The sequence below is a fragment of the Macrobrachium rosenbergii genome, chromosome 12 (genome assembly GCF_040412425.1).
Source record: "Macrobrachium rosenbergii isolate ZJJX-2024 chromosome 12, ASM4041242v1, whole genome shotgun sequence".
Lineage (NCBI taxonomy): Eukaryota > Metazoa > Arthropoda > Malacostraca > Decapoda > Palaemonidae > Macrobrachium > Macrobrachium rosenbergii.
Genome location: NC_089752.1, coordinates 80,548,492 through 80,573,955, shown reverse-complemented (window position 1 = coordinate 80,573,955; position 25,464 = coordinate 80,548,492). Strand labels below are relative to the sequence as shown.

At 37.4% G+C, this 25,464-nt stretch overlaps 1 protein-coding gene across 1 annotated transcript in view; it reads left to right on the top strand.

The window, feature by feature from the left end:
• Positions 1-13,901: 13,901 nt before the first annotated feature.
• The window catches only part of LOC136844263 (uncharacterized), a 20,937-nt gene continuing 9,374 nt past the window's right edge, over positions 13,902-25,464 (top strand). Inside the window, exon 1 of the mRNA XM_067113250.1 lies at positions 13,902-14,319. Coding sequence (XP_066969351.1) covers positions 14,245-14,319 — 75 coding nt within the window. The 5' untranslated portion in view covers positions 13,902-14,244. The remainder of the gene's footprint in view (positions 14,320-25,464) is intronic.

Below are 25,464 nucleotides of genomic sequence, written 5' to 3'. Positions count from 1 at the left end.
TCTTGTGGCCGACTGGTTAGCGTGTCACTGTAGTCCTGATTCCCCGTCCGTCGCTGGTTCGATCCCACGGACGGTGGACTTATTATCACCTAAAATTCCCTTCGGTAACATATATATGAAAATATATTACTTCCGAGTAGAGTGAATTGGATATTAAAGGACGTTTGTAGCTTTCGATTGTATATATATATATATATATATATATATATATATATATATATATATATATATATATATATAATATATATATATATATATATATATATAATATATATATATATATATATATATATATATATATATATATATATATATATAATATATATATATATATATATATTATATATATATATATATATATATATATATATATATATATATATATATATATATATATATATATATATATATATATATATACTATATATATATATATATATATATATATATATATATATATATATATATATTATATATATATATATATATATATATATATATATATATATATATATATATATATATATATATATATATATATATATATATACATATATATATATATAAAACATATATCAAAGTCAAAGGCGGTTGCTTTAAACCTGATGAACAGTATCGGGTTAGGGAAGAAGGAGAATTCCTTGTATTTCCTTTCAATGTACTTTATTATGCTGACGTTTCAGGACCATGTGTCCCATTTTTCAAAGCTATAATTAAAAGACAACAGAATTAAAAATAGACTCAGATTTTAAAACGAGAAAAAGAAATTTTACATAAGAATATAAAAGAAACATAACAGAAAGGAACAATGAATACCAAATAGTGCTGAATGTCACTCAGCTTTTGCCTTCAACACTATTTGGTATTCATTGTTCCTTTCTGTTATGTTTCTTTTTATTTTTCTATGTAAAATTTTTTTTCTCGTTTTAAAATCTGAGTCTATTTTTAATTCTGTTTTGTAGATTATTTGGGGCTTTTGGCCCCTCAGCGTGAGACATAATCTCGTCAAATACTCAACTTTCTCACGGGAGAGAGGAAACGCGGGCTTCCTTGATATCTTTATTCCTCTCACAAAAATTCAAATTTCAAAACAGCTTGGGAGAACGCAACAGGTTCCACAGTTCTTTTTATAATTCCCCAGATCACTCAAAAATTCACAATAATGGTACAAACAAGATACAAAACACAACTGGCACATCAATTTACAATTTCAATATATAAAATAGCAAAAAACTCTGAAAAGAAAGGGCATAAATACGACACAGCACAGGGTGTGGGTGACAAGGCACAGGGAATGGGGAAACTTCTAAAGGCATCACCCTAATAAAGGGGTAAACAATATTTGTTTTACAACACAAACACCATATACCTGATTAAACACACTCCACAGTTGTCATATACGTAAAGTTTAGCAATACTCCGCAAATCTACTTAAATTTCCACATATTGATACAATGTAAACAAATAGGGAGCGTTCTTTTAGCCGCTCAAACGTATATTTTAACACACATAAACACAAGATCGAGAGCATTCTTTTGGACAAAAAACATACATTTAACATCCTCCCCACCATAGGAGTGTGTCAACACTCCTATCATCATAAGAACCTCCACTACAATCTCATAACCTGAAAATTACAAGTCAAGTTTAACAGGTACTTTAATAGATCTCCCCTTTCGGGTTTTACCTACAGTAGACTCAGTGATTGATTCAACTGGGTCCATGGGATCCCCTACAACTGGATTTTCTTTTATTATTTCATCAGAGGGATTACAAACACTTTCCTCACTGATATCTGAAATCTCTAAATTGTATAGGTTTTGAACAGTTCTAGTTACAAATCCACGTTTAGTTTTAACCTTGGCACTTCTCACCATTCCATCCTTTCCAGGGTACAACTCAGTAATAACTCCAAGTGGCCACAGCAGCTTAGGCACTCTTTCTTCTTTACTATTACAACAGAGCCCCTTGTTAAATTACAATTAGCTTTGAACCCCTTTACCGTGCAAGGCAGGTTTCTAAGGTACTCGGATTTGCCAGATGTTCCAGATTTCTCCAACTGACTCAGACGCACAGCCTCTCTCACACACAAATCCTTTGAGGTCACACCTGAGGCAGAGTCATCTGCCAGTTCCACCTGAAAACCTGCTGAACGACCAATAAGAAAATGAGATGGAGTAAGGGGATTAGCAACATCAGGTTCTTCACCTACAAATGTCAAGGGTCTAGAATTGATGCATGCCTCCACCTCATGAAGGGTGGTTTCTAATTCACTCCTAGACAATGTCTTAGTGCCCAACGTCTTTCTCAACACAACCTTCACTGATCTAATGAGGCGTTCCCACCAGCCTCCCCACCAAGGCGCGTAGGTACAATAAACTTCCATTGGGGGCCATGGGGCCATAATGTTGCTTCAACAGGTTGGAGACACCCAAAAAGCTTTTAACATTGTCAGAGTAGAACACAGAAGGTACATCACGTCTAGCCGTAAACCGACGAATTGCCAAATTGCAATCAGTAACCGAGAGAGACTCTGTAAGCTCTAGGTGGACAGCTCTGACAACAGCACAAGTAAAAAGAAAAATATACAACTTCTTGGAGGGGAAATCAACACAAAATAAGGGACCAGCAAAGTCTAGACCTGTAACAGTGAAAGGAGGGGCAGATTTAACTCTAAACTCAGGAAGGGGAGCCACAGGCTGGGAACAGGCCTTGGCTTCACATCTACGACAAGCAACACATTCTCTGCAAACCCTCTTAGCAATCTGACGAAGACGAATGATCCAATAATTTTTTCACAGAGTGGAAACAAGCACAGAAACACCAGCATGTTTAAGCAATCCATGCTGGAAACGAACCAACAACAAAGCAATGTAAGTGCCAGGGACAATGATAGGGTGCTTACTCTCAAAACTCAATTCGGCATTCTCTAAGCGCCCCTTTATTCTCAGCAACCCTTCCTCATCTAGATAAGGATCAATTTTGACCAAAGGTGACCCCTTAGGGAGGGGTTGAGACAAAGCCAGAGCATTTATTTCTCTTGCAAAGGCCTCTCTTTGAACATAGTAAAGCAGTTTGACCTTGGCTTTCATCAATTCTCCATAAGTCAAGGGACCACCAGCTTTAAGGGATGAAGCTTTACAATTACCAACAAATCTTAACACCCAACCTACTACATTGAGTGCCTTCGGAAAGGAGCTCCATCGGGAAAACTCAAACAAGGGCTGATCAGACTCAACAGCAACACAAACAGTGTCTGTTTCACATTGCTCTTCTCGTGGGAATCCCTCTCTCGCATCTTCCTTAAGTAGGAGAGATGAGGTGCGGAGCCAAGAAGGACCCACTAACCAAACATCAGACTGTGTGAGTTGCTCCACATAAACACCTCTCAATATGGGGTCTGCAGGGTTGTCTTTTCCAGGACAATGGTGCCAACAAGATGGTAGAGTCAATACTTGAATTTCCACAACTCTGTTGGCTACAAAGGTTTTCCATTTATTTGGTTCTCCTTTAATCCATGCTAGTGCAACAGTGGAATCTGTCCAACATCGAACTGAAACCTCCTGGACCAGCCGCAACACAGACTTCACAAATACAACCAGTCTAGCACACAATAAGGCACCAAGTAATTCTAGCCTAGGGAGGGAAACTTTCTTTATAGGGGCTACCTTACCTCTAGCAGCAATTAATGTTACCTTGAAATTACCATTTTCTGGCACTCTCACATACACACAAGCACCGTACCCCCTTTCCGAAGCATCACCAAAGGCATGAAGTTCAATAGCAGGAAGATCTCTCCAGGACAATTCTGAAAATAAGTAACGATTAATTCTCAATGATTCAAGTACAGAAAGTCCACAACTTAACTCTGCCTTGGTTCATCCCAATCTAGACCTAATCTCCAGATTTTTTTGGAATAGTATTTTTGCATGCATAACAAAGGGACATATGAACCCCAAGGGGTCAAAACATCGAGCAATTAGGCTTAACACATTTCTTTTAGTACAAACAATATCCCCAAAGGGATCTACATTCTCTACCTTAAATGTAAAACTGTCCGAGAAGGAATCCCAGTGTAAGCCTAACACCTTTACACCTTCTGCAATAGAATCTTCTGTCATGGGCAAGGTTTTATAATTAGAAGTACACTTTGACAGGGACATACCAGCCTTCTTCAACATACCACAGGCTTCATCAAATCTTGCACAGGCCTCAGCAGGGCTATCAGCCCCAGAAAGCCAGTCATCAACATACAGATTCTCAAGCAATTCAGAAACCACCTCTGAGGGAGGGTATTTCTTTAAATGAAATTTCAAAGTGGCATTCAACAAAAAGGGACTACTCTTATTTCCAAAGGGTACTCTTACAAAACAGAAATGTTTTACAATATCCTTTTTCTTCAAAAAAACCTCCTCACCTTAATTTGAAGGAAAGCCTTCGTAATATCAGTAGTTAAGGCCACCTTCCATCTTCTAAACTTCAGTAAAACTTCTACTAAATCAGGGTTTAAGGAAGGACCACTTTCTAAACAGTCATTTACGGACACACCATTACTGCCACGAGCTGACCCATCAAACACAGGCCTGATTTTGGTGGAGAGACTCGCCTCCCGCACCACAGGTCTACGAAGCAAATAGAACACTGGGTACCCACCCTCCAACTGATGGGGTCGGATCTCTTCTATAATACCTTCCTTTTCATACTCTTCAAACACCGTATAATATTGTTCCTGCAGACCAGGGTCCCTATCTAACTTACAACTCAGATTATCCAATCTTCTCAAGGCATGGTGTTTGTTATCAAGTAACTTTAACTTTACAGACTCTGATTTCCACGGAAGGGCCACCTCATAACGGCCTTCCTTGTAACTTACCAATTTCTCAAATTGCACCAGAATAGGGTCAGGCGTGATAGCGTCAGAACGTGTTTCCTGGGCTTGAATACCTACAGATTCTAAATCCCAAAAGTTACTCAAGCTATCTTCCTGAAAATTAGAAAATGTTAACAGTTGCACACCTAAATCACAGTTATCTTCGGACCTTATTGAAGATCCAGACAAAACCCAACCAAAAACAGTCTCCTGGGCTACAAGCCCTTCATGACACAATTTTGTTAGGGAGCAACGGCTTCCAATACAAATCTAATCCAATCAACATATCCACCTGTATCTTTTGGTTGGATCCATACTCATCAGCTAGGTTAAGATGCGCAAAAGGCTCTAAGCACTTAGGATCCACTTTGGTCCTACATAAAGGGGGACAAATTACATTAATCTCAGCAACCTTAAAGCTATATTTGTGGTTATTAGCCCCTAAACTCATCACTTCATAAATGCTACACAAATCTGCCTTGGAGGCCTTACCTCCCCCAAAGGCAGAAAATGATAAATACTCAGAGGTCAGCCACTTGGGCCTGACCCTTTTGACCAAGTCCTTGGAAATGTAGGATCGATCCGATCCTGTATCAAACATTACAGTTGCAGAGATTATACCCTGATAGCCTACAACCTTTATCTTTGCTGTTTGTAATACACAACACCGCTTAACAGCCCTAGCCCTTGACTCACAAGGAGTCACCCCCACATGTGTAACAGATTCACTCTCCCCTGCACCTTTTCTCCTTCAGGGGTTTTCTCACTAGCTGTTACAGGGGGTATCGCTTCGGACTTACGACAAATAAGTATGTGGTGATGGCCACCCTTGCACTTTGAACACCTGGCCCAGCAACCTCTTGCATAATGGCCAGAAGATAAACACTTAAGACACAGCTGCTTTCCACGAATGGCTTTTTCTCTTTTATGAAGAGAGAGCTTCACTATACCAAAACACTTATCACTAGGATGCAGCTTTCCACAGAATGCACACTGCTGCTTAGAGGCACTATCTTCTGATGAAGTTTGAAAGGCTGAGGCTGAATCCTGGATGAGCTTTTTCTGCCTTTTTTCCACGCCGGGATCCTCAGTCTTTCGGTGGTTCAGCCCCTGAAGGGCCTCAGCCCTTTCTCGCCCCTCAACTTCTCGTTGTAGGAATTCCAGCAGCCCTTTAAGGTCTCCTTCCTCTTGTTGACTTCGAGACCACTCCAGTCTAATCTCGTGGGGGAGTAGGGACAAGATCATGGGCGCCAATACCCGCCCATATTGGTCCCCTCCTACCCAAGAGCCTCCAAACTGCGAACGTGGGCTATCACATCATCTTGCAACTTCCGCAACGCTGAGAGTTGATTGTCATACTTCGATCTCCTTGACAACGCAAGCTGTATTAGGTCCTGAATGTGGGCGGAAATTATCTTGTTTGGTTTGGCATACCTCTCTTTTAACAGTTCACATGCTGATTTATAATTAGCTGCCGTCTGAGCCAGACCCTGTATAACTCTTCTCGCCTCGCCCTCCAACACAGAGCGCAGGTACATAAGTTTGTTAACAGGAGGCATAGGCTTGTCATCAACAATAGCCTTAAACTGTTCCCAGAACGGCATCCACTCAGTTATTTTCCCGCCAAATTTTAATAACTGAAGCTTAGGCAATTCCACACTATGTGCTTCACTACTAGGCTCACTTGCAGAAATTATACTGCCTTCAGTAGCCCTACTATTCAAGTTCACAAGTCTACCATTGCCTAACCTTTCTAAAACTTCTGCAGCAGCAATGGGTGTTTGGTCTACCTCACTGAGGAAACCGTTGGCTTCATAGACTAATCTTTTGACTTCTTCAGGATTTTCAATCAAGTCTTGCACCGCATCATCTAGTTCAACCCACTTGGACTTACGGTGGTCGAATTCGTCTACTAGGCTAGTCAACTCATGCCAGCTTGGTTGGCCTTGTAGAAGTCCACTTAATTTTCTCGCAGCACAACGCAGCCATGTTTCAGCTCTGACTCTCTTCAGTTTAAGACTTCTCAGTTTCATCGAAATGTCAGGAAATCCGGGAAAATCTTCGTCACTTTCTTCTGTTCCTGGGGTCTGGGCACCATGTAGATTATTTGGGGCTTCTGGCCCCTCAGCATGAGAAATAATCTCCTCAAATACTCAACTTTCTCACGGGAGAGAGGGAAACGCCGGCTTCCTTGATATCTTTATTCCTCTCACAAAAAATTCAAATTTCAAACAGCTTGGGGAGAACGCAACAGGTTCCACAGTTCTTTTTTATAATTCCCAGATCACTCAAAAATTCACAGTAATGGTACAAACAAGATACAAAACACAATTGGTACATCAATTTACAATTTCAATATAAAAAATAGCAAGAAACTCTGAAAAGAAAGGGCATAAATACGACACAGCACAGGGTGTGGGTAACAAGGCACAGGGAATGGGGAAACTTCCAAAGACATCATCCTAATAAAGGAGAAAACAATATTTGTTTTACAACACAAACACCATATACCTGATTAAACACACTCCACAGTTGTCATATAAGTAAAGTTTAGCAATACTCAGCAAATCTACTTAAATTTCCACATATTGATACAATGTAAACAAATAGGGAGCGTTCTTTTAGACGCTAAAACGTACATTTTAACAAACGTAAACACAAGATCGAGAGCATTCTTTTGGACAAAAAACATACATTTAACATGTTGTCTTTTTAATTTATAGCTTTGAAAATAAGACACATGGTCCTGGAACGTCAGCATAATAAAGTACATTGAAAGGAAATACAAGGAATTCTCCTTCTCCCTAACTTGATATATATAAATATATATAGGAATATATATATATATATATATATATATATAATATATATATATATATATATATATATATATATATATATATATATATATATATATATATATATATATATATATATATATATATATATATATATATATATATATATATATATATATATATATATATATATATATATATATATATATATATATATATATATATATATATATATATATATATATATATATATATATATATATATATATATATATATATATATATATATATATATATATATATATATATATATATATATATATATATATATATATATATATATATATATATATATATATATATATATATATATATATATATATATATATATATATATATATATATATATATATATATATATATATATATATATATATATATATATATATATATATATATATATATATATATATATATATATATATATATATATATATATATATATATATATATATATATATATATATATATATATATATATATATATATTGTTTACCAAAAGGAGAATTTTGAGTTGTACTTTCACACCATTTTTTGGTGGTCAGTCACCTTCTTTGCATAATCTTTTAATTGTCTTGTCCCTGCTTCTGAACTGTTGGCCTAATCCTTTGTAAAACCTCACAAATATTTAACCCTGTTTTTGGTAGATCTACTAATTCTTCAGTTGTGTTGGATTCCAGGTACATATTTTTTCCTTGTAATCCCCATCTGTCATTTATACGAGCTTTCTTTGTAAACTTATTTCTATATTTCTTCAGTCTGCTAAGTAAGGGACAAGAAGTCGAAAGGCCTTGCAGTACTTCATTGCTTCTCTTTCCTTCGTGGAATTTGTTTCTATTTATACATTCATCACGTTCCATATTTTAGTGATTCAGTTATACATACATATATACATACTGTACTTACATACACACACACACACACACACACACACACATAAATATACACATATATATATATATATATATATATATATATATATATATATATATATATATATATATATATATATATATATATATATATATATATATATATATATATATATATATATAGTGTGTGTGTGTGTGAAGAAAAGTGGTCTCTGACTCCTGAATCCATCCACAGGTTTTCATCTCTCTCTCTCTCTCTCTCTCTCTCTCTCTCTCTCTCTCTCTCTCTCTCTCTCTCTCTCTCTCTCTCTCTTAGAAACATTTGGCAGAGAGAATTCAATGAAATATTACTTTGGCATTAAATCTATTTTTTTTTATTATTTTCAATATTTTTTTCTTATTAATTGTTCTGCAATATCTTTAGAAATGTCCAACGTACTTTGTCTAATTTTAATTTTTTGTCGCAAGTAACTGTCCTAACAGTTGACAGTTTTTAATCTGTCTTCATGGCGTAAATGTTGATTTGAAATATCATAGAAAAAAAACAGTCAGTGTTTTCTTTAAAACAATCAAATCTCAGACTTAGAGTCTTTCTGTGACTTGTAAAACTTATAATCTCGTGTCACAGAAATATCCATCTGCCCGAGGCGGGAGATTCGGTTAACCATATAAATTTATAATTATAATAGTGGTCTTCTGCTCCTTATTATAGGGTTTGGTAGAATTGTTCTCCCTTCTACTTGATAAGAATCCAATATCGAAGCTGCTGACGATTCTTAAGGCGCAGTCACGGGGCCCTAATCTCTGACATCTCTTTGCTGAATGCTGCCAGATTTTATCTAAATTCTAAGTAATGTCAGTAAAATAGAACAGGCCTACAACGCTTTCCAATTCTTTCAAGTAACAGTAATAGAAATTTAATCAAAACATGGGAATATGATCAACCTGAAAGAGTAGCATCATGTTACACAATATATTCCAAGAAAGAAAAATAAAAATGTAAAAAAAAAGCGGAAGTCGTTTAGTGACAGTGCCCAAAAAAAAAAACAAACAAACAAGGGAAATAGTTATAGACATTAACTTCATGCTGCAATATACCATCGTCTGCAAATATGAAAGGTTGTAGACGTGACAATATCATTTCGAGGGATACTGGTAACTTGAGTTTACCATATAATATCATAAGAAGGTTTTAAGACAGTTCCTCTCCCAGTTATATTAGCGAATGTGTTTCACTTTTCAAGACGTGCCTTATGATATTAAGTGGTAAATTAAAGCTACCAGTATCCCTCGAAATGATATTGTCACGCCCTATAACCTTTCATATTTGCAGACGATGGTATATTGCAACATGAATTTAATGTCTATAACCATTTCCCTTGTTTGTTTGTTTGTTTGTTTTTGATTAAACAGGACCTGTACGTTAGAGAGGTCAGCATTTAGCACCACATACCAGCCAGAAAACACCGAATAGTTTACATATTCCAACCAGTCTTGACAAATGAGAAGCCATAAAGAGTTCACGTCTATACCACTCTGTCAGGGCGATGAATATTTATCCTCACCGCTGTCTCGAACGTGCAGAGCCATAATGCAGTTGACGTCACTTTCACACTTTCTCGATGATTAATATTTACTGTCCTCATCGTGTTTCGACCCCACTATGTCATAAAGCAAGATCATGACACTTTCTCACGACCGAGCATTAATGAGGAGTAGCGTCTAAATTCTTTGGCAAGGATAGAACAAAACAGTAGTATAATACATTTAGTGCGATTAAGTATTATACTAATATGATATTAATTACTTTATATGGGAGGCAGTATAATAAATTATGATAAGCTAGATCTGTAATCTATGAATTATATCCTCCCCAACCCCACCCTCTCTCTCTCTCTCCACAAGTTAATCATAAAGAGCATTTTTCTCATTATGCAAATTATTTTTTATTCTTCTATACATCATTGCATATTTATGATTTCCCATGATTTCAATTAGTTTTTTCACCTTATTATACATATTCCTGGCTCTCTACAATTGGAGTACATTTCAAATGAGAGATTATACATTTCTTATTTTATCATTCACTCAGAACATTGTAGATGAAAAGAAGTAAATAATTGTCTACCAGATGATCATGATATCGACCCGCAAGAAAAGAATTTTGCTGAATAAGTTTTTCAGCATTAATAATTATAAGAGCAACAGCCAAGAGAGCCAACTTAATATTAATAATAATAATCAAGTAATACTTTACCACTACTGCTAATAATAAGAGTTATAATATTCTTTAATTTTAACCCATCATCCGGTAAAGGCGTGAAAAGAAAATGTTTGCAAAATTATTGCATTATTTGAATCACCGCCTTGGTAAATAAAAATTATATTAAAACGAAAGTGCTGGAATAACATGAAAATATTTACTTCAATGTTGATTTTTATGAAGAAGTCCACATTACTTCTTTTCACTCCTTTTTGGTTTAAAATCTCTTGAAATGTTCCCCTTGGGTCTTTGAGTGATCTACTTATTTCGTACAGACTTCCAACTAAATGAAGCTGAGATTGCAGATGTTATGTATCTTGAGTTCTTCTTAGGTTAGGTAAATTTTTAAATGGAACAAATTAATTAATAAGAAACGAATTGCACTATGTAACATTAATTCCTGTTGATGAGGTTCTCAAAGTTATTTACAATTTATATAGTCATTATTTGTTTTCTGTATAGCTTTATATAACCTTTTCAATTTTTTTTAGCTTGAAACCAAATACGTTCTGCTCAAGCTCCGAAGTTTAAGAAACTAGAGGATTCACTTATTAATATTTTTGTACCGATTTTAGGTGTCGTAGTTAAACATATACAATATTATTTTCATTATTATGTTTTTTTCACAAATGAGGAACGCACCAAAAACTAAATAAATGAATGAATTAACAGCTTAATGACTAATATTTTTCAAATCCTTTATTGTGTAGACATGAATGGAATTATATTTTTTTCCGTAACAAGTCACAAAATAAACGACTGGATAGGGTGTGAAAGTTTTCTTCTAAATAGAAAAAGGAACTTGTTTTAGCTGTATGCACAATGCACACGTTTGCCTTTAGCGAGCAGTGACAGATTGAGGAAAGGATGAAGGACTTCTTTAGTAGCAAAAATACGAAATGTAGTTTTTTTACAACATAAACGCCTGGACAGCCTCGATTTCCCTAGTAGCAAAAATACAAGCTGCAGTTTTCTTTACAACATAAACGCCTGGACAGCCTCGATTTCCCTAGTGACAAAAATACAAACTGTAGTTTTCTTTACAACATAAACGCCTGGACAGCCTCTATTTCCCTAGCAGCAAAAATACAAACTGTAGTTTTCTGTACAACATAAACGCCTGGACAGCCTTGAATTCCCTAGTAGCAAAAATACAAACTGTAGTTTTCTTGACAACATAAACGCCTGGACAGCCTCGATTTCCCTAGTAGCAAAAATACAAAATGTAGTTTTCTTAACAACATAAACGCCTGGACAGCCTCGATTTCTCTAGTAGCAAAATTACAAACTGCAGTTTTATTGTGTAGGTACAGAACCTTCATATGCTAATACCACTATCAGCGACGACACTGTCTCTAGCATAGAAAGAAGGCAAGCAGAAATACCATCGCTGAGGCTATTATAGAATTTTTCAATCAATTATGGGTATGTTCACTAAGGCTAGGTCACGTAAGGCCCCATTGCTTTAAATTTAATTCCATTACGTTTGTTTGTTTGTTTGTTTGTTTTTTTTTTTTTGCATTCATAAACGAATTTCTGAACTAATAAAATGTCCATTTTCCAGTCACTTTCCTCAACATATCTTTCATGGCAGTATATCATTTCACATTCAACGCATCATTTCACATTAATGATCAGAGTCACACTGACACATTTTCATCACATCCTTGCAGGTATCCTGGATTCGAGGAAGGGACCTCCGCATCCTGACGGTCGGTAGGTACACCTACACTTCGGACCTGAGGTACGAAGCCATCCATCAGGATGGAACTAATCAGTGGACATTGAGAATCAAATCTGTGCAGCCCAGAGACGAAGGAAATTACCAGTGCCAAATCAGCACCAATCCTATTAAGGCTTTTAATACTTATCTGGTGGTTTAGGTAAGGAAGAGAGAGAGAGAGAGAGAGAGAGAGAGAGAGAGAGAGAGAGATTTATCGTGCTTTTATATGACTATATTTATTTAGAGCATTTGAAAACGGAGTTTTTTATTCAGAAAAAGTTACATACACAGATTTTAGTAATTCTACTAATACACAGAACAATTGTGTATGTGATAAAGTTAATATATATATATATATATATATATATATATATATATATATACATATATATATATATTATATATATATATATATATATATATATATATATATATATATATATATATATATATATATATATATATATATATATATATATATATATATATATATATATATATATATATATATATATATATATATATATATATATATATATATATACTGCATGTATTTGTATGCTTGTATGTGTGTTTTAAGGTTTATTTTAAACCAGCGATCACTGATCATTGTTTTTTCGATATAAGTAATTAAACTTCAAATCAAAATAATATTGCAGCTGCACACTCATCCATCATTTAATGAGAAATTAGTATGCTGTTATACTAATTATCAATTCTGGAAGACTTTAAATTTTTCTTATTATTAATACTTCATATGCTGTTATTAAGAAGATTATGTTTCCTGCAGGAGACAAAACGACCATAGTTTTCTAGATCTCTGAAGCATATTATTGTTAAAACAAACCAGGATTCTTTGGCTTCCGAAGGCTAGTACTGCTTCCTTCTTCAGAAGAAATGAAAGTCCTTCCTGGCAGATCTTACCAGGGGACCGTTGTCATGTTGCCTTATGATACAACCAAAAAGGTTTTACCTTAGGTCAAGATTAGGTTACCACATCAGTAATATTGGTCGAACACAGAAACAGTATTTATATTAAAATATTAAGAATAAGATCGTACATAAAGATGGGGAACGAAATGCAGTGGTTAACGTTACAAAATGTGAGCACAGCAGCCTTTCTTATGTCGGGGAATCGGGTAGGAATTTGGACAGAGATCTCTACCAACGTTAAAAGAATATCTAAAAGAAAAAAATGACAAGAATAATGTTTTAGAAATTCATTGTTGGGAGGAAAATTACGGAATGAACTTTGATAAGCATAAGATGATTTTCAAAAATGATATTACAAAACGGAAGTATCAGTAGGCTATACTCTGTACCCATAGTGGTTGGGATTTTGGACCAAATCCTTTAGTAACTTAGATAACGATTATAATGGATTGAAGAGTCTTTCATGTCTCCTACATTTATAAGAACGTAATTATTCTTTGTATGCCATTATTTTTCTTACCCGATTTACCGTTCTGCATAAAAAAAGGTGATAATTCTACTGTTTTGCCCAAAACCCTGCTTATGCTCTTTGTATTAATATGTGGCAATTGCACTACATGTCATAATTGCCTTTATAGTTCTTTTATTCCTTTTTCATACCATTTTTCACAGCGCCGAGGGGGGAAATCTTAGGCTCCCCTGATGTGTATGTCCATAGGTACAGCATGATCAACCTCACCTGTGTCCTCCATAATCTACCTGAGCCACCTGCTTATGTCTTGTGGTATCACAATAATAAGGTAATGTATGATGTGCTTTAAGGATAGTCTGTTCTTAGCTTTAAATATTAATACCCTAGAAATTTTTTAGGTAATATTATATGAATTTTAATATCTATGCTACATTTCGAAAAAAAAAAATTACATACGGTTTGGATCTGGCGTTCATAAATTCTATGGAATCTTGTCTTAAAACTCTTGACTTCGATGTTAATTTGTTTAATTTTATTGTTTGAATATTTTTATTGCTACCTTTCATTCATTTCACGGTGTTATGAAAGCATATTGTTGCAAACGGTTTTTTTTTTTTTTTAAGAACTTCTGAATTCCTCAAATAAAAGATTGCTTACTTAAATTTTGAATTCATTCGTTAAACGATAATAGATGTTGATGAACTCCGAAATGTTCCTTAAATGTTTTCGGTCTGCTCATCGTTCATAAAATTATTCTTATAATAACTAGGAATTTTGCGCAGCAGTAGCGCCATAATTATTACTGATGTTTTGTTACTGATGTTCTCCATGAAATTCATAAACAAGTTAGGCATCTGAATTCATTCCCTGATGATAAGGTAAAGGCTGACAAGAATTCCTTTTATATTTGAAAAGTTTCCCACTTCACACGTCGCATTTATAACAGGAAGAGCTTTTCGCTTTATGAATAATTGCTTGTTAACAAGGAGAATAAAAAAGTAGACCATGAATGAGTGGATCTCTCTCTCTCTCTCTCTCTCTCTCTCTCTCTCTCTCTCTCTCTCTCTCAACGATTAAAAACAACACTGAAATGGTGCTGACACAGAGAAATTAAAAGAAAAATGATAGTAAGTGATTAAGTGCTTTGGTATTTTAACACTTATCGAAAAAATTGTTTTCATATAATTTGAGTTCATTAAGATCCTTCATGACTGCTGTGTATGACTAACTATGCAATATTTTACATTTGCTTTCGTCACAACTACCGCAGGGGAAAAAGCAATTAAACACGAAAAACGGCGAGAAAGAAATGGAAATAGAGAACACCACTTACTGCAATATACAACAAAACAAGAGGCATACTCATGGCTGATTACGAACAGTTAGGCTGAAAAAGAAATGTAATATTTCAGACTGGTTATGGGAAAGCGGACGCGAAAAAGATGTAAAAAATGAGAGAGAGAGAGAGAGAGAGAGAGAGAGAGAGAGAGAGAGAGAGAGAGAGAGAGAGATATGGGGCGGACCCTCTTAAAAGCGATAATAAATCGGACAAAATATTGGTGAGAAAGAGAGAAAGAGAGAAGAATAGTGGTAAAAATACAGAACAGACCATCACGAAAGAAATAATACATCATTCAAAATAATGGGGAGAAGAGAGAGAGAGAGAGAGAGAGAGAGAGAGAGAGAGAGAGAGAGAGAGAGAATATAAGTCTTCATTCAAAGTATTCATTTATCCTTGTCCCAAACGAACAAATATATATATATCAGTGGCGAATTGCAAAATTCTAAAATTCTTGCGGAGAGATTCCCTTCGCAATGAAGGAAAGGATTTGCTTGAAATATTTCTTATATTTCGCTGTCCTTTTAAATGTATCATTTCTGAAAATCATTCCTTTCGTGGTGGTAATAGTTCTGGAATGTTTTTCTAATAACATTCCCGTTTATGTTTGTTTGTATATTCCGGAGTGTATCTTTTTTATTAAGGTTTTGTTTTGCTTAAACTCTCTGTTTATGTATTTTTTTATTATTCAGTACTTTAAACATTTTATTTAATCATCATTTTGTCGTCAGTTTTAGTAATGCTTTTGTTGACTTTGTTTTTGGTAAGAATTCTCTCCTTTACTTATTTTATACTCGTTTTATATTTTCGTTTTAGAGGAAGACTAAAAACTCGTAGTGAATTATTATGCCGCGACGAATCTCTGGAATGTGAATATTTTGTTATCATTTAATTCAAAATATACTGCATCTCTCAAGTGTGAATTTTCTTGTTCACATTCTGTACTTATCCTGTTTGAGATTACACTTGTGTTTATTTATGTTTTTATTTAGTATTATTCATTCATTCATGATTCGCGCAGACATACCGTCAGTTTTCTTATTAAGACAGATGGAACGTTCCGACTGATGAAACGTTTTGTGTTTGCATATGTACATGTTCATTTTTTAGATTTACATACACCGTTACCTTATTCATTCTTCATTCTCTATGACTCGCACTGGCGTATTCCATTTGGTTAAACCTCACATTTTTTTAAGGGGCTGACATTTTTTTGTGTAATTTATAATAATAATAATAATAATAATAATAATAATAATAATAATAATAATAATAATAATAATAATAATAATAATAATAATAATAATAAATCTGTTCTTAAACATAATGAATTTCAAGGCAACATTAAAAGTTTGGTTGTATTTTAAAAAATTCCTCAGATAAAAAATGCATTGATTTTTTGCTAAATACGCTCGTTGACGTATTTTGAGGTTTACTCAATAAAGAATATATATTGTAATAAGCATTTTCAATATAAAATGTATATTAGCGTATATCAACAGAAAAATTAAAAGAATATTTCCACATCACTATTAATTATTATTATTATTATTATTATTATTATTATTATTATTATTATTATTATTATTATTATTATTATTATTATTATTATTATTATTAACAGAGTGGCCCTCTGACCATGATGCGACCATAATAGTCCCTTTGCTAAAATGGGTAACCTTTGAATGTTCTATAGTACAAGGTTTCTTGATAGATTTGCTGTCCTCAGGTGTTTTTTAGGTTTTCCAACTTGGTTGTCCTCATGACAACTTTGGGCAACTCGTGTTTATGTAAATAATGGCCGCCATTACTAAAACAATCTAGTTTTTTCTATATCTTTGTTTCTATACATGATAATATAAATAGTATGGTGTCTATATCTATGTTTTTAAGGTCAAGGAACATGATAAACTCATTAAATATTTTGTTACAGGTATATATTATGCCTAAATGCAATATGGGATACGATCGATGAGGGTACTGTCGACCTGCGTTTATTATCGTCCAATCAGGCGGAACATAATTTTGATATAAAGTATATAATAGCTGTCAAAGGAAAAACAAACTTTTGAGGCCTTTATTTTATATTGTTTGATTTCGTTAATATTTTGATAGATGACGATAATACACTTCTTTACGGTACCCAAAAATGTAAGTGAACAGCTTATTTGCGTAAAAGATGTGGTCAAAACTTCACCCAAGACAATTCATGCACTTTCATTATTGTAAAAATGTAGTACTCACAGTCGAGGCAGCTCTATTTATTATTAGCCATTATGCATGAATTGTGTTGTATCATTACATAAAAATAACATGTGACAATGCTAGAAGCTTATGCCAACCTGTCCACTGATATGCAGCTGTACATGGTGGCTCAGCAGATCAAGTGGTGGGAATCAGAAAGGTTCAGAGATGTTACACTTCGTCCAGGAGCAATGCACATAATTATGTCTTTCTTGGGATGCATAGGGGCACTAATGAAGGGAACAGGTCTTGATGTTCTAGTTGGAGCAGGAATTATGAGCGGAAAGGCATGGGTAAGGGCTATGAGAGCATTCCGCATGGTAACAGTTTTCCTGCTGCAGCACCTTTTTCAAGATGGTGAAAAGAACTTTGATGAAATATCTGTACACATGGAGGAAGCACGGCAGCATCCAACAGGCAAGCACTGGGTGGATAATCTCATAAAACCAACACTGCTTGCACATCAGTTTCTTTGTGCAGAGAGGGAAGGCGACTGGTTATTTCAACAACTATGCTTGGAACGAATATTGCCTTACTTCTTCAGTGCAGGTCACTTCCATTATGCCAGATATGTCTACTGGCATTTGCTGGAGATGCGCAACCTACCAGATGATGTCAAGACAGACCTAATTGCTGGAGCACGTCTGTCGTCATCATGAAGGTGTTTGGAACTCTGCGTCAAGTGATCAGTTTGGTGAACAAACTGCTATCAAAATAGGAAAAGGTGGTATGAGAGGTATGACACTGTCACCTGAGCTGATTACTGAATGGATCGATTCATCCCCTATCTCTGCCTACCTCTCAGATGCCACTGAAAACTTGTACATGGGCCAAGTCTGCAATGCAATAACACCAATGAAACACAAAGAGGAGGGCGAAAAGAGGCGAAAGCTAGATACTGATGATCGTGAGAGAATTGCTACAGAACTAGTAAAGCATTCCCACCCATTGAAAAGTGAGAGTGATGTCCTGTATAATATTGCCAGTGGCCAAGTTGCTCCAAATGAATTCAATGTTGAAGATGCATTATTTATTGGAGAGAAGATGGTAGCTTCATTTCGTGATTCACTAACATCTGGATTTCATGCAAAACTTTCCAGTCCCGTTAAGACAATGGAGTTCTTCATTGGAGGGGTGGGTAGAGCTTTCAGCTACCACGTTGTTAGCCCAGCGTTCGACTCTCCTCCGACCGGCCAATGCAGAATTATAAGAATTTATTTCTGGTGATAGAAATCCATTTCTCGTCATAATGTGGTTCGGATTCCACAATAAGCTGTAGGTCCCGTTGCTAGGTAACCAGTTGGTTCTTAGCCATGTAAAATAAATCTAATTCTTCGGGTCAGTACTAGGAGAGCTGTTAACCAGCTCAGTGGTCTGGTTAAACTAAGATATACTTAACTTAAGGAAAGGCTAAAGCATGGCATCAGAGTTGATAATAAGACTGGCTTTGACATGGAAGCCCTATTCCTTCGCCTGCTTTATGATAGGTCAACAGTGTCAGCTGCAGTTAGAAAATATCTTTAAGTATGAGTTGTGTGCTTGTCCCTTTCTCACTCATTGATGAGTGCTGCAGCAAAGCCCCGTGCCTCCAAGCATCATTATAGTGGATGCACAGCACCTGCTCTATCACATTACATGGCCTCATGGTGCTGATGCATCTGTCCTTGTTGAGAGTATTAAGCACCGTCTCTCGTTAGTCTTTGACAAGTATCACGATCTGTCAGCCAAAGACGATGAGAGAATGCGACGTGGTGATGAGGGTACCACCAACTACAACCTGACTATCAGTAGTCTACTCCCAGAGATACTGTAATGAAGAATAAACGAAACAAAAAGCAACTGTCACAGGTACTATCCTCTTTCAACATGGGAGATAAAATAACGCTAGAAAGTCAAGAAGACTGTCTCTTTTCACATGATGAGGCTGATGTGACAATGATTGCATACTTATTGAAGGCAGCTGAGTGTCACAGGGTAGTAAGAATCCTCAGTGGTGATACTGATGTCCTAGTGCTGCTGATTTACTGGGTTTGGAAAACTCAGCTACAGCATACATGTAAAGTTCAGAAGGAACGTTGGAATGGCGATATTGTAGACATCAATGCAACCTGTGAGAAGCTAGGTCCCAAGTGTTTGCAGCTATTGCGAATGAATGTGCTAAGTGGTTGTGACACTGTGTCTTACCCTTTTAACAAAGGAAAAGTCAGTGCTCTAAATATCTTGCAGGCAGGAAATTTCCCAGGATTATCTGAGATACTTGGAGAGATAGATGTCTCAGAAAATGACCTGTTGCAAACAGGCCAGCCTCCAGGCACCTCAATGACTGCAGCTCGCCACAGGATATATGCAAGAAAGAAAGTAAAACTGCGCATTATGGCCCTGCCTCCTACAGATGCCAATCTACTGCTCTGTGTACAAGGGGCACATCTCCAAATGATATTATGGAAAGCAGCTGCTCAGCAAGGCCCTCCAACAGTGAACATCAGCAAGTTCGGATGGCAGGTGAAGGATGGCGTCCCAACACCGGCATTTGCTTCTGATTCTCCAGCCCATCCTGGCCTAATTGATGTTCTTAGTTGTAGTTGCAAAGCAGTGGACAAGTCCTGCAGCTCTACGGCCTGCTCCTGTCAAAAGAGCCAGTTGCCCTGCACTATTTATTGTATATGTGGAAGCACAGATGGATGCAATAATCCATTCACAGTCACTGGTCAAGTGAATGAAAATGACAGTGACTGTTCTGAGGATGAGTTGGAAAACAATTAGCTTGTATTTTCCCTTTACACAACTAAACACATAATTTTTCTATTGTTATTGGGAGCACATATACGTACATGATGCAAGAAGCTGTGTGTCTTGGGAGTTAAAAATACACACAAAAGCATAAGTTTAACTTGTAAGAACAGTTTGCAATAATAAATAATACGTCGAATTTCATGTATTGCTGTAAGATTTTTGTAACCTCTTTTTGTCATAATGTCTGTACAAATAAAGCTGCACATGTTATGGCTGTTTTTGTGACATAATATTAATCCTTGACCATGAAAACATGGGTATAGACATCTCATATGCAAATTTACAGAGATATTGAAAAAAAACTAATTCTATATAATGGCGACCAAGATTTGCATATTTCAGGATTTGCCCAAAGTTGTCAAGAGGACAACCCAGTTAAAATACTTCAGAAAAACCAGGATATTAGATATATACTATAATTCCTTGTACTATAAAAGATTCATAGGTCCCCAATGGAAATCATAAGAATGGCAAATGGACTATAACGGAATGGTCTCGAAGCATTATCCGTTTTTATTCTGCATTTCATTAGCATATTTCATCAAAACTTCCAAGGCGAAAACGACCCCACTTGTCCTGGAAATTCAAAGTGAGAGAGAGAGAGAGAGAGAGAGAGAGAGAGAGAGAGAGAGAGAGAGAGAGAGAGAGAAACTACTACTTCTGTTAAACTTAGCATCACAGGATTTTAGTGTTATAAAATTTTGGAACTCAATAATCATGGTTAATGCTATAGTTTTTGATTACCTTCATCAGTCCTTACTTGTTTATCTTTCTAACTTCTCCCTCTGTTCCTTCCACACCTCTTCTACTTGTCCCCCTCCCCTCTCTCATTTATAGTCTTTGTCCTCCTCCTCCTCCTCCCTCATTTATAATCCTTTTCCTCCTCCTCTTCCCTCATTTATAGTCCTTTTCCTCCTCCTCCTCCCTCATTTATAGTCCTTTTCCTCCTCCTCTTCCCTCATTTATAGTCCTTTTCCTCTTCCTCTTCCCTCATTTATAGCCCATTTCCTCCTCCTCTTCCCTCATTTATAGTCCTTTTCCTCCTCCTTCTCCCTCATTTATAGTCCTTTTCCTCCTCCTCTTCCCTCATTTATAGTCCTCCTCCTCCTCCCTCATTTATATTCCTTTTCCTCCTCCTCTTCCCTCATTTATAGTCCTTCTCCTCCTCCTTCTCCTCCCTCATTTATAGTCCTTCTACTCCTCCTCCTCCCTCATTTATAGTCCTTTTTCTCCTCCTCTGCCCTCATTTCTAGTCCTTCTCCTCCTCCTCCTCCTCCTCCTCCTCCTCCTCCTCCTCCTCCTCATTTATAACCCTTTTCCTCCTCCTCCTCCCTCATTTATAGTCCTTTCCCTCCTCCTCTTCCCTCATTTATAGACTTTTTCATCCTCCCTCATTTAGAGCACTTTTCCTCCTCCTCTTCCCTAATTTATAGTCATTTTCCTCCTCCTCCCTCATTTATAGTCCTTTTCCTTCTCCTCTTCCCTCATTTATAGTCCTCCTCCTCCTCCTCCTCCCTCCTCCTCCTCTCTCCCTCATTTATAGTCCTTTTCCTCCTCCTCCTCCTCCTCCCTCATTTATAGTCCTTCTTCTCCTCCAACTCCTCCTCCTCCCCCCTCATTTATAGTTATTTTCCTCCTCCTCCTCCTCCCTCATTTATAATCTTTTTCCTCCTTCTCTTCCCTCATTTATAGTCCTTCTTCTCCTCCTTCTCCTTCTCCTCCTTCCTCATTTATAGTCCTTTTCCTCCTCCTCTTCCCTCATTTATAGTCCTCCGCCTCCTCCTCCTCCTCCTCCTCCCTCATTTATAGTCCTTTTGCTCCTCCTCCTCCCTCATTTATAATCCTTTTCCTCCTCCTCTTCCCTCATTTATAGTCCTTCTCCTCCTCCTTCTCCTCCCTCATTTATAGTCCTTCTACTCCTCCTCCTCCTCCCTCATTTATAGTCCTTTTTCTCCTCCTCTGCCCTCATTTCTAGTCCTCCTCTCCTCCTCCTCCTCCTCCTCCCTCATTTATAACCCTTTTCCTCCTCCTCCTCCCTCATTTATAGTCCTTTTCCTCCTCCTCTTCCCTCATTTATAGTCCTTTTCATCCTCCCTCATTTATAGCACCTTTCCTCCTCCTCTTCCCTAATTTATAGTCATTTTCCTCCTCCTCCTCCCTCATTTATAGTCCTTTTCCTTCTCCTCTTCCCTCATTTATAGTCCTCCTCCTCCTCCCCCTCCTCTCCCTAATTTATAGTCCTTTTCCTCCTCCTCCTCCTCCCTCATTTATAGTCCTTCTTGTCCTCCAACTCCTCCTCCTCCCCCCTCATTTATAGTCCTTTTCCTCCTCCTCCTCCCTCATTTATAGTCTTTTTCCTCCTTCTCTTCCCTCATTTATAGTCCTTCTTCTCCTCCTTCCTCATTTATAGTCCTTTTCCTCCTCCTCTTCCCTCATTTATAGTCCTCCTCCTCCTCCTCCTCCCTCATTTATAGTCCTTTTGCTCCTCCTTCTCCCTCATTTATAATCCTTTTCCTCCTCCTCTTCCTTCATTTATGGTCCTTCTCCTCCTCCCTCATTAATAGTCCTTTTCCTCCTCCTCCCTCTTTATTGTCCCCTCCTCCCCCTCCCTCATTTATAGTCCTTTTCCTCTTCCTCTTCCCTCATTTATAGTCCTTTTCCTCCTCCTCTTCCCCCCTCATTTATAGTCCTTTCCCTCATTTATAGTCTTTTCCTCCTCCCCCTCATTTATAGTCCTTTCCTCCTCCTCCTTCCCTCATTTATAGTCCTCCCTCCTCCTCCTCCCTCATTTATAGTCCTTTTCCTCCTCCTCTTCCCTCATTTATAGTCCTTCTCCTCCTCCTCCTCCTCCTCCCTCCTCCTCCTTTTATAGTCCTTTTTCTCCTCCTCTTCCCTCATTTATAGTCCTCCTCCTCCTCCTCCTCCTCCTCCTCCCCTCATTTATAGTCCTTTTCTCCTCCTCTGCCCTCATTTATAGTCCTTTCTCCTCCTCCTCCTCCTCCTCCTCCTCCTCCTCCCTCCCCCTCATTTATAGTCCTTTTCCTCCTCCTCCTCCCTCATTTATAGTCCTTTCCCCTCCTCCTCTTCCCTCCTCCTCATTTATAGTCTTTTCCTCCTCCTCCCTCATTTATAGTCCTTTTCCTCCTCCTCTCTTCCCCCTCATTTATAGTCATTTTCCCTCCTCCCCTCATTTATAGTCCTTTTCCTTCTCCTCTTCCCTCATTTATAGTCCTCCTCCTCCTCCTCCCCCTCATTTCATTTATAGTCCTTTTCCTCCTCCTCCTCCTCCCTCATTTATAGTCCTTCTTCTCCTCCAACTCCTCCTCCTCCCCTCATTTTATAGTTATTTTCCTCCTCCTCCTCCTCCCTCATTTATAGTCTTTTTCCTCCTTCTCTTCCCCCTCATTTATAGTCCTTCTTCTCCTCCTTCTCCTCTTCCTTCCTCATTTATAGTCCTTTTCCTCCTCCTCTTCCCTCCTTTATAGTCCTCCCTCCTCCTCCTCCTCCTCCCTCATTTATAGTCCTTTTGCTCCTCCTCCTCCCTCATTTATAATCCTTTTCCTCCTCCTCTTCCCTCATTTATAGTCCTTCTCCTCCTCCTTCTCCTCCCTCATTTATAGTCCTTCTACTCCTCCTCCTCCTCCCTCATTTATAGTCCTTTTTCTCCTCCTCTGCCCTCATTTCTAGTCCTTCCCTCCTCCTCCTCCTCCTCCTCCGCCTCCCTCATTTATAACCCTTTTCCTCCTCCTCCTCCTCATTTATAGTCCTTTCCTCCTGCTCTTCCTCATTTATAGTCCTTTTCATCCTCCCTCATTTATAGCACCTTTCCTCCTCCTCCTCCCCTAATTTATAGTCATTTTCCTCCTCCTCCTCCCTCATTTATAGTCCTTTCCTCCTTCTCCTCTTCCCCTCATTTATAGTCCTCCTCCTCCCTCCTCCTCCTCCTCCTCCTCCTAATTTATAGTCCTTTTCCTCCTCCTCCTCCTCCCCTCATTTATAGTCCTTCTTGTCCTCCAACTCCTCCTCCTCCCCCATCCTCATTTATAGTCCTTTCCTCCTCCTCCCTCATCCTCCCTCATTTATAGTCTTTTTCCTCCTTCTCTTCCCCTCATTTATAGTCCTTCTTCTCCTCCTCCTCCTCATTTTATAGTCCTTTTCCTCCTCCTCTTCCCTCATTTATAGTCCTCCTCCTCCCTCCTCCTCCCTCATTTATAGTCCTTTGCTCCTCCTTCCTCATTTATAATCCTTTTCCTCCTCCTCTTCCTTCATTTATGGTCCTTCTCCTCCTCCCTCATTAATAGTCCTTTTGCTCCTCCTATACCCTCATTTATAGTTCTTCTCCTCCTCCTCATTCTCCTCTTCGTCCCTCATTTATAGTTCTCCTCCTCCTCCTCCTCCTCCTCCTCCTCCTCCTCTTCCTCAATTATAGTCCTTTTGCTCCTCCTCTTCCCTAATTTATAGTCCTCCTCCTCCTCCTCCTCCCTCATTTATAGTCATTTTCCTCCTCCTCTTCTATGATTTATAGTCCTCCTCCTCCTCTTCCTCCCTCATTTATAGTCCTTTTCCTCCTTCTCCTCCATCATTTATAGTCCTTTTCCTCCTTCTCTTCCCTCATTTATAGTACTTCCCCTCCTCCTCCTCCACCCTCATTTATAGTCCTTTTCCTCCTCCTCCTCCCTCATTTATAGTCCTTTTCCTCCTCCTCTTCCCTCATTTATAGTCCTCCTCGTCCCTCATTTATAGTCATTTTCCTCCTCCTCTTCCCTCATTTATAGTCCTCCTCCTCCTCCTCCTCCTCCTCCTCCCTCATTTATAGTCCTTTTGCTCCTTCTCCTCCTCCCTCATTTATAGTACTTTTTCTCCTCCTCTTCCCTCATTTATAGTCCTTCTCCTCCTCCTCCTCCCTCATTTATAGTCCTTCTACTCCTCCTCCTCCATCATTTATAGTCCTTTTTCTCCTCCTCTTCCCTCATTTATAGTCCTTCTCCTCCTCCCTCATTTATAGTCCTTTTCCTCCTCCTCCTCCCTCATTTATAGTCCTTTTCATCCTCCTCTTCCCTCATTTATAGTCTTTTTCCTCCTCCCTCTTTTATAGCC